The sequence below is a fragment of the Heterodontus francisci genome, chromosome 4 (assembly GCF_036365525.1).
Source record: "Heterodontus francisci isolate sHetFra1 chromosome 4, sHetFra1.hap1, whole genome shotgun sequence".
Classification (NCBI taxonomy): domain Eukaryota; kingdom Metazoa; phylum Chordata; class Chondrichthyes; order Heterodontiformes; family Heterodontidae; genus Heterodontus; species Heterodontus francisci.
Window position 1 is genome coordinate 110788890 of NC_090374.1, and position 17265 is coordinate 110806154.

A 17265-nucleotide genomic window follows, 5' to 3' on the forward strand; every position below is an offset into this window, starting at 1 on the left:
AAGCTGGTCAAATATGTTGCACCACACTGACCCACTTCCCCCTCTCGCTTGCTCTCACTTTATCTGTCTTGGAGAACAACTCTGCACACAGAGGCAGTAGGCCCTAACTGGCAGGGGGCAGGTGCATGCCTGTATGTCCTAAATCCCATGGAGGGACAGTGCTGGCTATTATTGGGATGTGCATTGCTGAGTCCGTGGTAGGCGCAGGGGCTGAAACCATCGAAGATGACAATATATTCATGCCTAATCCTCCTCCTAGTGTCCCACTTCTCCCTCATCCCACACACTCTTCTGATCTACTGGTTGCAGATGCTGTAAGCATGCACCCCTTACTTAGTCTGCCGCCACCCCCCTCCCCTCACCAGTTCCCACTACCTGTCTATGCCACAACCTTTCCCTTGTGCCTGTAAGGTGTTACCTTCTACACCTTCCAGGTTACTGTATTGTTTGAATACAGAAATTACAAGCAATCATGAGACAACACTCAAAGACTAAATTAAACACTAATGTCGTAACGGATATTCCTACCAAACCCAGTAAACAATACAAAACACCCATTAGTCACAAATACTTTACGAGGAGTTAGACATATGATCACCCAGCGAGCGGTCACCTCCTGTCGAACGTACTGTTGAGTTGCTGACCAAGCTACCCGACTTAAGCACTGAATCACTATTTGCAATGATTTTTACACCTTTCTTTCCAAGGTGGGCAGGATGTTCCATTGAAAACATCATGCTGTCCTATCAAAATCTATAAGTTACAATTGTCCAATATGGCATCTGATTCTTTATTCAAACTACAATATTAGAAACTGCCTTGACGATCAGCAAATGTTTACATTTCCTTCATTAATTTTTCACTTCTCGTGGATGTTACAATTGCCTTTAAGATCTTTATCAGTAAACATAATAGCTGCTTCCTTTCCTGGTTTCTCACATTTTAAAACTGCAGGACAATTAAACGATCAAGAGTCCCTTAAATTACTTATTTCTTACAAACTGTTGCTTGGTGAATTAAAGACCAAGTTTATCTGATAAAGCCGGTATAATAATAATAAAGCCTCTTGAATTGTTTCTCTTAATTTCCAAAGAAGGTAAACTCTGACGTCAATCTGCACCAGTTTATCACTCCCTCGCAGCTTTCCAAACCCTCTGTGCCATTTAAGCCAGCTGCATTATCATTTTTAAAACATGATCAGTCTCTTATCTTAATATTTTCAGATACCAGAGCTTCATGTTGTTGCGTAGGTGAATCTCCAAAGCTCTAACTCAGCATCAAATTGAACCATAGCTTTGAAGTGTGTCTGCGTTTCACCTTGATTTTTATAACTTCTCTGCTATTTGTTAAACATTCCATGGCCTTAGTTTTTTTCACCAGTGACTGTTTATCTTTAATGAAGACAGCTTGTAGCTCAAAAACCCTTTTGACCTTTGCAATGCATGCTGGTCAGGTTCAGTCAGTTTTCTGTACAGCTGTATACAGCAGAGCTTCCTGTATTTTATTTAAATTATTGATGCTCCTGGGTTGGAATCTCAACCACAAATTTTGATTTAAGATAATACTGTTTGTGCTTTTTTCCTTCCAGGTACCCAAGAGGTGCAACTTAACCAGGCAGTGGAGGAACACCAAGAAAAGAGCTGTGACGAAGACACAGCACTGTCACTTGGTTTCACACTTGCAGTCACCAGGACAGATACTGACTGAGTAATTTAGAAGATAGCGTAGAGGCAGGATTTGCACATGGTGACACCAGGCATGAGTGGCTGCAGCCTAAGCTTGGGCAAAGAATAATGCAGATGCCAGCTTGCTGGAGGGTGAGGTCACACACTCATTCTGCTGCAGAAGATTCAGGTGAGCACTAAGATGGGGCGCTCGACAGAAGGATGCTGATGGGCCTGCACGACAAAACCCTTGATGCATTGGGAACACTGCGGTCATTTTCAAGAACCTTGGAGGAGTGCAGCACCAATCTGTCATGGTGCTTGGAGCTTCCTTTCAGAATGGAAGTGGTGATCAACTTTGTTTACATAGTTGTGGACTCAACCATGATGCAGCATTTGGCTGACGTTGCAACTTCTATTGCAATACAAGCAGCAGGCACTCAGTGTCTGAGTGCTGCAGTAGAAGCTCAGCCTTCATGGCTCTGGATGTGTGGAAAAGTTTGCAGGGTCTCCCGGTAATCCAGCAATCTGTCCTCTAACCGATTACTAGGATTGCTGAGGCACCGTCCTGGGTGAATGGCAGTGGTTCCATGGAGCACAAACCTGCTGTGCTCTTTCAGAAAGACCATTGCCACTAAGCCAGTGTCCTTGCTGCTGCCTGTCTGCCAGCCAGCCCAGACTGCTGCCATCTATGCGGAGATGGTGCAGTCTGCAGCCAGGTTTTCTAAAGCCCACAGGTGCTTGAGCTCTTCTTCCTAGGCCATCTGCAGTCTTCCCCACTGAAAGTCAGCAGCCTTCCACCAGCCATGCTGCAGCCATTGGCGTATCACTATGTAGGAGCACTAGGACAGGCAAAGGCACATGGAAGGTGGGCAGTATAGGAATGCACAAGGGATATTAGTTGACTTTTGTATGGAATATGGCATGATTTATATTAATAGTTTGGCTTGGCATATTTATTTTGTGAAGGCCTTTGTTTTTGCATTGTGGCCAAAATTGTCGTGGTGGTGGTCAGTGACAAAGGTGGTCAGGTGTCTGATTGTAATGAATGAGCAAATGGGGTTGTTGTTACTGGTAATGCATATGGATGACTACTTCATGTATAGCCTGGGCAGAAAGCGGGTGGCTAGATCCTCCTCTACCTCATTTCTTCCGCCTTTTCCTTCTCCTGCTTCTCAGCTGCTTGCTATATAGCTGGTGGCAGTGCCTGCCCCCTCATGATGGCAAGGTTGTGCAGCATGCAGCAGACCAGCACAACTCTTGACACCCGCTCAAACGAGTATGCAGCACTCCTCGAGCGGTGGTTCAGGTGGCCGCAGCATTGCTTCAGCACACTGCTTGTCTGCTATATTACATTGTGTAGCAGCAAATGTTTCATTGTATGCATGGAGAGTGTATGTGCATAGGTTGCGCACCACAGTCATCAGCCATGTGGTCAGCAGATAGCCTTCGTCTCCTAGCAGCCACCGTTTGATTTGCAATGGGGCTGTAAAATGCAGTTGACTCAGCAGACTGCCAGTGAATGAAGGCATATGATTGCTGCCAAGGAACAGTCATTGACCTGCATAATATGCAGCCTGTGGCCACACACCAGGTGGACATTGAGGGGAGTGGAGTCCTTTTCAATTCTGATATAGAGCAGAGGTGACATGCAGTGTCCATGAAACTGTGTGCGTGTAGTCAGTGACACCCTGCACCATTTGTAAGTCTGCAGTCCTAGCAAAGCCAGGTGATTGCTGTACCTGCTTGTCTCTGGCAAGAGAGAATTAAATGTAGTTAGCTCTGAGTAGAGATCTTCAGTGACCTCCTTTATGCAACAGTAGGCAACTAACTGAGATGTTGCAAATATGTTCAGTTCCAGGCTGGGAGGAGCCGGATGCATAAGTTTTTTAGGCACAACCACTGACAGTGCAGTCCTTGCCTTGCTCTGAGGCTGTAGTTCTGCTTGCAGAAGGTGGCAGACTTCAGTGAAGTGCAGATGTCTCATACATTGTTCTTCACTGAGATTGAAGTAGGAGAATTGCTTTCTGAACACCGAAGACAAATATGACCTCCTGCTGAGAGTCCTCATTCCACCCCTTTCTCCACCACTCACCCGTCTCCTCCTGTGTGGACTTTAAAAAAAAAAAAAAATTCATTCACAGGATGTGGGAGTCACTGGCGAAGGCCTGCATTTATTGCCCTCGGGAAGGTGGTCGGGTGCCACATTGAACTGTTACAGTTTGTGTTGTGAAGTTGTGTGGAGTTCCTGCAGTTTGACCCAGTGCTGATGAAGGAATGGCTATATATTTCCAAGTCAGAATTATATGTGACTTGGAGCTGGCGGTGCTCCCATGATCCTTGTCCTGGTGGTCGTTGTTGCTGGTTTGGGAGATGATGTTGAAGAACCTGTGCCACAATGAGTCTTGTAAATGGTGCACACTAGCACAATGCTTTCCCCAATATGGGTCTGGCACAATTTGCCACTTTGGAGCTTTAAAGGTAATTGTAGTGCCCAAATAACAGATGCTAACTTCTTGAGCATTGTGTTTTGCTGTGTCTGAGAAGAGGCATTGGAAGGAAAGGTATAAATGATTATTGAACTTGCCTTATTTCAAAAGTGCAGAACAGTTTGAATAGTTCACATCAATATAGAAGTGCTGTACATTTGAGCTTTGTTAGTGATGGTCATCATTTCTGGCTAGTTTTGAGTAGCGCTTTTCCAGCTGTAATTTTTTTGATAATTCTATTTTTATTTTCAGATCACAGCAAAAGACTCTCCATTGTCATTTGGAATTTCACTTCAGAATTTAAGTCTTGAGGTACTGTAGATGTAAGACTTATACTTCCTTCCCTCTTCAGATCTTTATTATGGCTTAGTGGTAGCACTGTCCTATCTTGAGTCAGAAGGCTGTGTTTTCAAGCTCCATTCTGCAGACTTGAGCATGTAATCTAGGCTGAATCTTTAGTGCAGTATTGAAGGAGCACGGCACTGTCAGATGCTGTCTTTCGGATGAAACATTAAACCGAGGCCCTGTTTCCTGTCTCATTTGGAAGATCCCAAGGTACAATCAAAGAATTCCCAGTATCCTGGCTAAAATTTATCCCTTACCAACACTTAATAAAGCAGATAATCCGTTCACTTTTTTTCGTTGCTGTCTGTGGGACCTTAATACAGGTAAACCTGCTGCCATGTTTCCCTATCTTACAAATGAGTACACTTCAAAAACACTAAATTGCGTGTAAAGTGCTTGGGATGTCTTGAGTGCGATGTAAAGCCGCTCCCCTGCCTTGCCCCCTCGCTCGATTTTTCTTTCCAAAGTTACTGAGGTAATATTTAGTTAGCAGCTGGCAGAATATTATGTAGGCACGCAATTGTATTTAATGTGTACGTGCATGACATGTAATTCTACCTCTCCACTTCATTTGTCTTCCTGCTCACCTCTCTGCTCTTAGACTGCTTCCAGTTGTACTTCAGGAATGCCAAAGCCTTTTTTTTGTGTCTCATCAAACTCATCACTGGCAGTATCCTTCCTCCTGATTGCTTGCTTGGACATGTCAAATCAAGAGGCAAACTTATTTTTTTTTTAAATCAAGATTTGTTATAAAAATGTGTTTTTTCCTCAAACAAACCAATATATAGAATGAAAATTATATATAAATCTTTTTAGTGGCTTCTTTAATCTGTTAGCAGAATCACTATTACATTAGTGATTCTCTTTCTTCAGGTACTTGCTCTCCTTCAGCCTGTCTTCATCATGCCTCTCCTCCATCTTTGCAATCTACTGCCCCATCTCCAACTTCTCTTTCCTCTCAAGTTCTTGAATGTGTTGTCACCTTTCAAATCCGTGCCCATCATTACTGGAATTCCATGTTTGAATCCCTTCAATCAGATTTCTGCCCTGCCACTGTGCTGAAAGAGCCCGTATCAAAGTCACAAATTATATCCTATGTGATTGTGACAAAGATAAACTGCCGTTCCTCATCCTTCTCGACCTGTCTGCAGCCTTTGAAATGATTGACCACATCACCCTTCTCCATTGCTTCTCCACCATTGTCCAGCTGGGTGGGACTGCATTTATCTGTTTGCATTCTTATCTATCTAATCGTAGCCAGGTTATCACCATCTTTTCCTGCTCCCACACTTATCTCTGGTGTCCCCCAAGGATCCGTCCTTGGAACCCTCCTATTTCTCATCTACTGGTTTCCCCTTGGCGACATCATCCAAAAGCACAGGGTTCGTTTTCACATGTACATCGATGATAACTAGCTCTACCTATCACCATCTCTTCCTACCTCTTCACTGTTACTAAATTGTCAGACCGCTTGTCTGTCATCCAGTGCTGGATGAGCAGAAATTTTCTCCGAATAAATATTGGGAAGACCACCACATGCTCTATTCTCTAACCACCGACTCCATACCTTTCCCTGACAACTGTCTGTCTGAGGTTTACCCAGACGCTTTGCAACTGTGGTGCCATATTGACCCTGAATTGAGCTTCCCACCACATATCTGCATCATCATGAAGACTCTAACATTGCCTGACTCCACCCCTGCCTCAGCTCATCTGCTGAAACCTGTATTCATACCTTTGTTATTTGTGCACTTGACTATTCCAACACACTCGTGGCTAGCCTCACACATTTTGCCCTTCATAAATTGGAAGTCATCCAAAACTGTCCCTGTCCTTACATGCACCAAGCCCCATTCACCCATCACCCTGTGCTCACTAACCTACGCTCGCTGCCGCTAAGCAACCCCTCTATTTTAAAATACTTTGTTTTCAAATCTCTCCCTATTCTATGTAAATTCTTCCAGCCCCACAACCCTCAGATATCAATGCTCATGTAATTCTTATCTCTTGAGCATCCCTGATTTTAATCGCTCCACCATTGGTGGCTATGCCTTCAGCTGCCTAGACCGCAAGCTCCAGAATTTCTTCCTTAAACCTCTTTACCTCTTTTTTTTTTTAAATCCTTTTAAGGTGCTCCTTAAAACCTACCTTTGACCAGGCTTTTGGCCATCTGCCCTAATATCACCTCATGCAGCTCTGTGTCAAATTTTGCTTCATAGCAGTCCAATGGATGCCTTGGGACATTTTATTATGCTAAAGGTACTATATATTATTTCTACACACACAAGTAGTCATAGCATCTGAAAATGCTTTACAAAAGAACTTTAAAAAAAAAAAATCCAACTGTTATCCCTGCATGTGTTCCCTGCCATTTCCCACACCAGCCAATGGAGTTAAATTGCCAATTAATGCCAGTCTCATGATGTGACTCTAGCCCAACTAGGAACCAAGCCTCCAGGAGCCTTAAGACCATTGTATCTGGGCTGAATTAAAGCTTAAGTGCCAGAAATCATCACTTAACCCATTGCACAAACCAACTCTCCACCTCTATCTGAGCAGATTTAAATCCCCAAAGTTCTATCTAAAATAAAGGTGGAATACTCCGGACTCAGTAATAGTTACACAGCACAGAAACAGGCTCTTCGCCCATTTTGTCTGTGCCGGCCATCAAACACCCAGGATTCTAATCCCATTTTCTAGTACTTGGCCTGTAGTCCTGTATGCTGTGGCATTTCAGGTGCTCATCTAAATACTTCTTAAATGTTAAGGGTTCCTGCCTCTACCACCCCTTCAGGCAGTGCATTCCAGATTCCAACCACCCAAGGGTGAAAAATGTTTTCCTCAACTCCCCTCTAAACCTCCTGCCTCTTAACTTAAATCTATGCCTGCTGGTTATTGACCCCTCCGCTAAGGGGAACAGTATCTTCCTATCTAACCTATCAATTCCCCTCATGATTTTGTATACCTCAATCAGGTCCCCCCTCTGCTTTCTCTGCTCGAAGGAAAACAACCCTAGCCTTTCCAGTCTCTCTTCATAGCTGAAATGATCCAGCCCATGCAACATTCTGGTGAATCTCCTAAACACTCTCTCCAGCGCAATTACATCCTTCCTATAATGTGGTGCCCAGAACTGTGTACACTACTCCAGCTGTGGCCTAACTAGCGTTTTATATAGCTCCATCATAACCTCCCTGCTCTTATATACTATGGCTCGGCTAATAAAGGCAAGTATCCCACAAGCCTTCCTAACCACCTTATCTACCTGTGCTGCTGCCTTCAGTGATCTATGGACAAGTACACCAAGGTCTCTCTGACCCTCTGTACTTCCTAGTGTCCTACCATCCATTGTATATTCCCTTGCCTTGTTAGTCCTCCCAAGATGCATCACCTCACTTCTCAGGATTAAATTCCATTTGCCACTGCTCCACTCATCTTACCAGCCCATCTGTATCGTCCTGTAATCTAAGGCTTTCCTCCTCACTATTTAGGACACCACCAATTTTCGTGTCATCAGCGAACTTGCTGATCATACCTCCTATATTTGCGTTTAAATCATTAATGTACACTACAAACAGCTAGTATTCCAGCATAGATCTCTGCAGTACACCACTGGTCACAGGCTTCCACTTGCAAAAACAACACTTGACCATCACCACCTGCCACTAAACCAATTTTAGATCCAATTTGCCCTGGATTCCATGGGCTCTTACCTTCTTAACCAATCTCAACCAAAAGCCTTACTGAAATCCATGTAGACTACATCAGCTGCTTTACCCTCATCTACACATCTAGTCACCACCTCGAAAAATTCAGTCAGGTTATTTAGACACGATCTCCCTCTGACAAAGCCATGCTGACTATCCCTGATTAATCCCTGCCTCGCCAAGTGGAGATTAATCCTGTCCCTCAGAATTTTTTCCAATAGTTTCCCTACCACTGATGTTAGACTCGCTGGCCTGTAATTACCTGGTTTATCCCTGCTAACCTTGAATAATGATATCACATTCGCTGTCCTCCAGTCCTCTGGTACCTCTCCTGTGGCCAGAGAGGATTTGAAAATTTGTGTCAAAGCCCCTGCTATCTCCTCCTATGCCTCACAAACAGCCTGGGATACATCTCATCTGGGCCTGGGGATTTATCCACTTTTAAGCCCACTAAAATAGCTAATACTTCCTCCCTTTCAGTGCCAGTATGTTCAAGTTTATCACAATCCCCCTCCCTGATCGCTACACCTACATTGTCCTTCTCCATAGTGAACATAGATGAAAAGTAATCATTTAAAACCTCACCTATGTCCTCTGGCTCCACACACACATTGCCAATTTGGTCCCTAATGGGCTCTCCTCTTTCCCTGGTTATCCTCTTGTCCTTAATATACTTATAAAACGCCTTGGGATTTTCCTTTATCTTGCCTACCAGTGTTTTTTCATGTCCCCTCTTCGTTCTCCTAATTACCTCAAGTACCCCCCCTACATTTTCTATATTCCTGTAGGGCCTCTGCTGTTTTCAGAACTCTGAATCTGCCAGAAGCCTCTTTTTTCCTTATCCAATCCTCTACATCCAAAGAACAGTACAGCACAGGAACAGGCCACTCGGCCCTCCAAGCCTGTGCCGATCTTGATGCCTGCCTAAACTAAAACATTCTGCACTTCCGGGGACCGTATCCCTCTATTTCCCATCCTATTCATGTATTTGTCAAGATGTCTCTTAAACATCGCTATCGTACCTGCTTCCACCACCTCTCCCAGCAAAAAGTTCCAGGCACTCACCACCCTCTGTGTAAAGAACTTGCCTCGCACATCCCCTCTAAACTTTGCCCCTCTCACCTTAAACCTATGTCCCCTAGGAACTGACTCTTTCACCCTGGGAAAAAGCTTCTGACTATCCACTCTGTCCATGCCGCTCATAACTTTGTAAACCTCTATCATGTCGCCCCTCCACCTCCGTCATTCCAGTGAAAACAATCAGAGTTTATCCAACTTCTCCTCACAGCTAATGCCCTCCAGACCAGGCAACATCCTAGTAAACCTCTTCTGTACCCTCTCCAAAGCCTCCACGTCCTTCTGGTAGTGTGGTGACCAGAATTGCACGCAATATTCTAAGTGTGACCTAACTAAAGTTCTCTACAGCTGCAGCATGACTTGCCAATTTTTATACTCTATGCCCCGACTGATGCAGGTAAGCATGCCGTATGCCTTCTTGACTACCTTATCCACCTGCGTTGCCACTTTCGATGACCTGTGCACCTGTACGCCCAGATCTCTCTGCCTGTCAATCCTCCTAAGGGTTCTGCCATTTACTGTATACTTCCCACCTGCATTAGATCTTCCAAAATGCATTACCTCACATTTGTCCGGATTAAACTCCATCTGCCATTTCTCCAACCGATCTATATCCTGCTGTATGTTCTGACAATCCTCATCACTATCCGCAACTCCACCAACCTTTGTGTCGTCCGCAAACTTACTAATCAGACCAGCTACATTTTGTTCCAAATCATTTATATATACTACAAAGAGCAAAGGTCCCAGCACTGATCCCTGCGGAACACCACTAGTCACATCCCTCCATTCAGAAAAGCACCCTTCCACTGCTACCCTCTGTCTTCTATGACAGAGCCAGTTCTGTATCCATCTTGCCAGCTCACCTCTGATCCCATGTGACTTCACCTTTTGTACCAGTCTGCCATGAGGGACCTTGTCAAAGGCTTTACTGAGTTCCATATAGATAACATCCACTGCCCTTCCTTCATCAATCATCTTTGTCACTTCCTCAAAGAACTCAATCAAATTAGTGAGACACTACCTCCCCTTCACAAAACCATGCTGCCTCGCGCTGATAAGCTCATTTGTTTCCAAATGGGAGTAAATCCTGTCACGAAGAATCCTCTCTAATAATTTCCCTACCACTGATGTAAGGCTCACCGGCCTATAATTTCCTGGATTATCCATGCTACCCTTCTTAAACAAAGGAACAACATTGGCTATTCTCTAGTCCTCTGGGACCTCACCTGTAGCCAATGTCAATCCAGGGTTCCCTGGACTTGTTGCTCTTACCCATCACTTTTACAGGAACATGTTGGCTCTGAATTCTCACTATTTCTTCTTTAACTCCCACTGGTCTGATGTAGACTTTCCTGCAAGTAGCTGCTCCCAGTCCACTTTGACCAGATCCTGTTTTATCATATTAAAATCGGCCTTCCCCCAATTCAGTACCTTTATTTCCGGTCCATCTTTGTCCTTTTCCATAACTACTTTAAATCTTAGAGTTATGGCCCTCTATCTCTCCCTGACTGTTTGGAGGCCTGTAGTACACTCCCGGCCAAGTGATTGCCCCCCTTTTTTTTTTTTTTAAGTTCTACCCATGTGGCCTCTTGAGGAACCTTCTAAGATATCATCCCTCCTTACTGCAGTAATTGACTCCTTGATCAACAGTTCAATGCCACCTCCTCTTTTACCCCCTCCCCTATCACGTCTGAAGATTCTATACTCTGGAATATTGAGCTGCCAGTCCTGCCCCTCCCTCAACCATGTCCCTGTGATAGCAATAATATCATATTCCCATGTGTTAATCAACACCCTCAATTCGCCTGCCTTACTAGTAAGACTCCTTGCATTAAACTAGGTGCAATCCAGCCTTGCATTATTCAGTTGTGCCTTAACAGGTCTATTTTTGCTCTGCCTTCCAGACTGACTTGGTTTCTCTTTTATATTTGACTGTGCATCACCACCACTCTGTATCCCACCCCCCTGCCAAATTAGTTTAAAGCACCCACCCCACAACAGCACTGGCAAACCTCCCAGCAAGGATGTTGGTCCCGTTCCAGTTTAGTTGCAACCTGTCCAACTTGGACAGGTCCCACCTTTGACGGAAGCAGACCCAGTGATCCAGGAAACTAAAGCCCATCTCCTGCACCATCTCCTCAGCCACGCGTTCATCTGCTCTATCCTCCTATTCCTACACTCACTAGCACATGACACTGGGAGTAATCCAGAGATTGCAACCTTTGAGGTTTTGCTATTTAATCTGCTACCTAGCTCCCTAAATTCTTGTTGCAGGACCTCATCCCTCTTTCTACCTATATCATAGGTACCAATGTGAACCACGACTCTGTTCACCCTCCCCCTTCAGAATGTCCTGCAGCCACTCTGTCATCCTTGGCTCTAGCACCAGGGAGGCAACATACCATCCTGGAGTTACCTTTGTGGCCACAGAAACATCTATCTGTACCCCTTACGATAGAATCCGCTATCACGATAGCTCACCCACTCCTTTTCCTCCCCTCCTGTGCAGCTGAGCCACCTGTGGTGCCACAGCCTTGGCTCTTGTTGCATTTCACTGAGAAGCTATCTCCCCCAACAGTATTCAAAGCAGAAAATCTGTTAGACTCTGTCTCACTCATTCTCCTATGTTGCTCAGTCCCACTATTGCAAAATAAGCACAGTTTCATGAGATTAACTGAACTTTGCTCTCTTTTCAACCAGAAATCTCATGATGAAGAACTCTCTACCCCAAATCCAGCAGCTGAACCTGGGCTACAGTTTCCAGGATAAACTGTTACTTTAGGTGAAGACAGAGATCGGTGTGGAATCCTCCCACTGCTGACTTCGAGGTGTCTTTCACCCCTGATCACAGCTGCTGGACCATACTCCTTCTCTTCTCTGGGCCTGCGTCTTACTCAGTTTGAGTCTCCTTTCGGGCTGTCCCTGTCTCGCAATTATCTCATCTCCACTACTAACCTTGCCTCTGACTTTTTAGTATCGTGTTGTGGCTGCTGCCACTCAGGCAGAGGAGTGATTGGTTAGATCTTTCAAAGAGTTGAGACAGTCACAATATAAGAATCACCTCCTTCTGTTATATTATTTTATTTAGTCCTGCCTTTACAAAAAAAAAATATACTGCAGGGGCTGGCAATCTGAACTGTCAGTGGCTGAGAAATGAAAATTGGAGATGCGCAAGAGGCTAGAATTGAAGGAATACAGAAGTCTCGGAGATGGGGAGTGGTGAGGCCATGGAGGAATTTGTAAACAAGGATGAGAATTTTTTTTTAAAAGGCATTGCTGAACCAGGAGCCAATTTAGGCCACAAGAATCGCAAGGAAAAAGAAACTGCTTGGGTGTAACATACATTAATGACAGAGAATGATTGGAATATGAAATCTGTTAGTTTACAGTGGATGACGATGCTTGACCACTGACAAATCCTTGAATTTATATGAGCAAGCCAAGAGCCATACAAACCAAGATTAGTATTTTGCAATGCTTTATAGCATTTGTTGTTCAGTGAAGAGTAAATGTTAAATTTCAAGGGAAAATGGTGTTTATCTGAAAATATTTCAGCAAACAGGAGTGGCAGAAACTAGATTTTAAAAAAAGTAGGCAAGCAAGTAAGATCATGCCCAGGTAATACTAGTACCTCATTTGCAATAACAGACACTTAAAAAGTGTTTGAGTGAATAGGCTATAAATCAGTCTATTGAAGATCATTTGTGTTTAGAAAGGGAATCAAAGGAGAATATACTGCTTCACCTTTTAAAGATGCTGAAGTAAGTTAGAAGGTACACCGCTTAGGAAGCTTTAGCAAATCTATCTCTTCCCCAGGTTTTGGACTTCATTTCAGGCTCCCTCTCTCTATTTCTCTCAGTATCCTTTGCCCTTCCGCTGCCAGCCTCACCTGATCTTTTAGCACAGTGATGTGGTGGTCGCCACTCGGGCAATGGCATGCAACCAAGGACAGAAAGGTCATGTTGTCAATTTTACCTGGAGTTTTGAAGAATCTCGACTCACCCCTTGGCTTAATTTTACTGAGAAATTGCACGTCATGCAATAATCTAAGGTGTTGGCATGTCTACTTGTTCAAGCTGAATAACACTGCGCAACTTCACAGTGCTGTTAAATCCAGAGCTGAGCTTCAAGCACCATATGCTGTCCATCACGAAGACTGCTTCCTTCCACCTTTGCAATACTGCTTGCCTCTATTCTGACCTGAACTCCACTACCAAAACCTTTACCCATACATTAATTACTGTAGATTATCCCATGCCTCGCCAGCCTTCTGACCTTGACCATAAACTTGTCCAAATTCTACAAAACTGCAACATATCAGTTCTGAAGTACTCATCATGTGTGAATATCTTCAATGATCTCACACCACCTATCTCTAACTTGCTTCAGTTTTGTGACTTCCCTGCCCCTTGTTTTTTGACTTTGGCCTTTGGAGCATCCCTTCACTCAACTCCATCCATGGTGGCAGAACCTTCAGGTTTTTGACCCTACTCTCTCAAACTGCCTTCTGAAACCTCTGTCCCTCTCTACTCATTCTTTGAAAGCCTCTTTCAAACCCATCTCTTTGATCGCACCTTCTATCACCTTTCTTAAATCCACAACAAAGAATTTGTTTTCATTCTTTTCTCAGTTTGTGAAGTACCTTTTGGACATTTTTCTTTAACAAAAATTCTGTATGAATGCACATTTTTGTTTTAACTGTTGTGTTGGTGATTTTGGTATGTTGGTGGATTTAGAATGTTACTAAGCTTGTAAAGAATGATGGGCAGTAATGTTAAATCGAAACTACAGCACAAAAATGGGCCATTCTGCCCAGCTGGTCTATGCTGATGTTTATGCTGCACATGAGCCTCCTCTCACCTCTCTTCAACCAACCTTATCAGCATAACCACTTATTCCTTTCTCCCTCATGCTTATCTCGCCTCCCCTTAAATGCCATTTGCCTCAACTGTGGTAATCTGTACCACATTCTGACCACTCTGACCAAAGATGTGTCTTTGAATTCCCTAAAGAATTAAGTTTGATTTTTAGATCATGCCTGTTTTTTTGAGTTTGATTATATATTGGAGTAAAGCCACTGTCATTTACCTTTTATAATTTATTGGCAGTCATCTGATTTTGTAACAAAATTGATTCTGATTTAAATAATACTTCAGGTGGAATAACTGAACAATTGTTGCCAGAAACCTTCAATATAATTAAATGTTCTACAGCAATTGGAAGGTTAATAATTTGTTTTTAAATAAGTAAATGTTTAGTATTTGAGCTAAAATTACTAAAATATTACTGCAGTTATGAAAATAGAAACACAATATTTATGACACAAGGCCATTTGACCCATAGCGTCTGCCAGCTGAAAGAGTTATCCGGCCTAATCCCACTTTCCAGCTGTAGGTCCTTAGCTCTGTAGGTTATAGCATTTCAAGTGCATATCCAAGTATTATTTTCAATGTGGTGAGGGTTTCTGTCTCTACCCCCCGTTACGGGCAGTGAGTTCCAGACCTCCACAACCCTCTGGTTAAAAAAAATTCTTCAAAGCTTCTCTAATCTTTCTTGCAATTACTTGAAATCTATGCCCCCTCGTTATTGACCTCTCTGCTAAGGGGTGTAAAATGTTGACTTAAATATCTTATCACAAACCTGTGGCTGTGACTTCCACAGCAGTTTGAATAATCTTTGATCACTATGCTGACCTTTTTTTCAAATGGATACGTCTTATGTTTTTTTTAAAAAGTAGACCATATATTTGATATAACTATACCATCACGAACAGTGTGTTTTTTTTTCCAGGTTACTGACCACTAACGTGTAAAGTTTGTCCAGGAATTGCATTGCTGTTGCTTTTGCATTCTAATTTTGTAGGAAATAGGCAAAATGTCAACAAAATCCATTCATCAATAATCACAGAATAATACAGTGCAGAAGAGGCCCTTCAGCCCATAAGTCTGCACCAATGCATTAAAACACCTATCCTGTTTACCTAATCCCATTTGCCAGCACTTGGCCCATAGCCTTGAATGTTATGATGCGCCAAGTGCTCATCCAGGTACTTTTTGAAAGGATGTGAGGCAACCTGCATCTACCACCCTCCCAGGCAGGGCATTCCAGACGGTCACCACCCTCTCTGGGTAAAAAAAGTTCTACCTCAAGTCCCCCTTAAACTTCCCGCCCCTCACCTTAAACTTGTGACCCCTCGTAACTAACCCTTCAACTAAGGGGAACAGCTGCTCCCTATCCACCCTGTCCATGCCCTTCATAATCTTGTACACCTCGATCAGATCACCCCTCAGTCTTCTCTGCTCCAGCGAAAACAACCTAAGCCTATCCAACCTCTCTTCATAGCTTAAATATTCCATCCCAGGCAACATCCTGGTGAATCGCCTCTGCACCCCCGCCAATGCAATCACATCCTTCCTATAATGTGGCGACCAGAATTGTACACAGTACTCCAGCTGTGACCTTACCAAAGATCTGTACAACTCCAACATGACCTCTCTGCTTTTGTAATCTATGCCTCGATTGATAAAGGCAAGTGTCCCATATGCCTTTTTCACCACCCTTTTAACCTGCCCTTCTGCTTTCAGAGATCGATGGACAAACATGCCAAGGTCCCTTTGTTCCTCAGAACTTCCCAGTGTCAGGCCATTCATTGAATACTTCCGTGTCACATTACTCCTTCCAAAGTGTATCATCTCACACTTTTCAGCATTAAATTTCATCTGTCACCTTTCTGCCCATTTGACCATCCTGTCTATATCTTCCTGTAACCTAAGACACTCCACCTCACTGTTAACCACTCGGCCAATCGTTGTGTCATCCGCGAACTTACTGATCCTACCCCCCACATAGTCATCTATGTCGTTTATATAAATGACAAACAGTAGGGGACCCAGCACAGATCCCTGTGGTATGCCACTGGACACTGGCTTCCAGTCACTAAAACAGCCATCTGTCATCACTGTCTCCTGCAGCTAAGCCAATTTTGAATCCACCTTATCAAGTTACCTTGTATCCCATGTGCATTTGCTTTCTTGATAAGTCTCCCATGCGGGACCTTGTCAAAGGCTTTGCTGAAATCCATGTAAACTACATCAACTGCACTACCCTCATCTATACACCTGGTCACATGCTCAAAAAATTCACTCAAATTTGTTAGGCATGACTACCCTCTGACAAAGCTATGTGGACTATTCCAAATCAAATTTTGCCTCTCCAAGTGGAGATAGATTCTCTCCTTCAGAATTTTCTCCAATAGTTTCCCTACCACTGACATGAGACTCACTGGTCTGTAGTTCCCTGGCTTATCAGTACAACCTTTCTTAAATAGTGGGACCACATTAGCTGTTCTCCAGTCCTCTGGCACCTCCCCCGTGGCCAGAGAGGAATTAAAAATTGGGGTCAGAGCCCCTGCAATCTCTACCCTCGCCTCCCACAGCATCCTGGGACACAAATCGTCCGGACGTGGAAATTTGTCCACTTTTAAGCCTTCCAAATCCTCCAATACCTTGTCACTCACTATGACAATTTGCTTAAGAACCTCACAGTCTCTATCTGAATTCCATATCTACATCCTCATTCTCTTGGGTGAAGACAGATGTGAAGTATTCATTCAACACCCTACCAATGTCCTCTGGCTCCACCCACAGATTTCCCCCTTGGTCCCTAATGGGTCCTACTCTTTCCCTGGTTATCCTCTTCCCATTGATATGTTTATAGAATATCTTGGGATTTTCCCTACTTTTACCAGCCAGAGCTTTCTCATATCCCCTCTTTGCTCTCCTAATTGCTTTCTTAAGCTTCATCCTACACTTTCTATACTCCACTAATGCTTCCATTGATTTGCTCTCCTTGTATTTGCTAAAAGCCTCTCTTTTCCTTCTCATCATACCCTGAGTGTTTCTGGTCATCCATGGTTCTCTGGGCTTGTTACTCCTCCCTATTACCCTAGAGGGAACATGTTGGGCCTGTACCCTCCCCATTTCC

The 17265-nt window shown here is 43.7% G+C and overlaps 1 protein-coding gene across 1 annotated transcript in view; it reads left to right on the forward strand.

Moving 5' to 3' along the window:
- vps13a (vacuolar protein sorting 13 homolog A) overlaps positions 1–17265 on the forward strand; it is a 609759-nt gene that overhangs the window by 91850 nt on the left and 500644 nt on the right. Inside the window, exon 7 of the mRNA XM_068029994.1 lies at positions 4406–4465. Coding sequence (XP_067886095.1) covers positions 4406–4465 — 60 coding nt within the window. The remainder of the gene's footprint in view (positions 1–4405; positions 4466–17265) is intronic.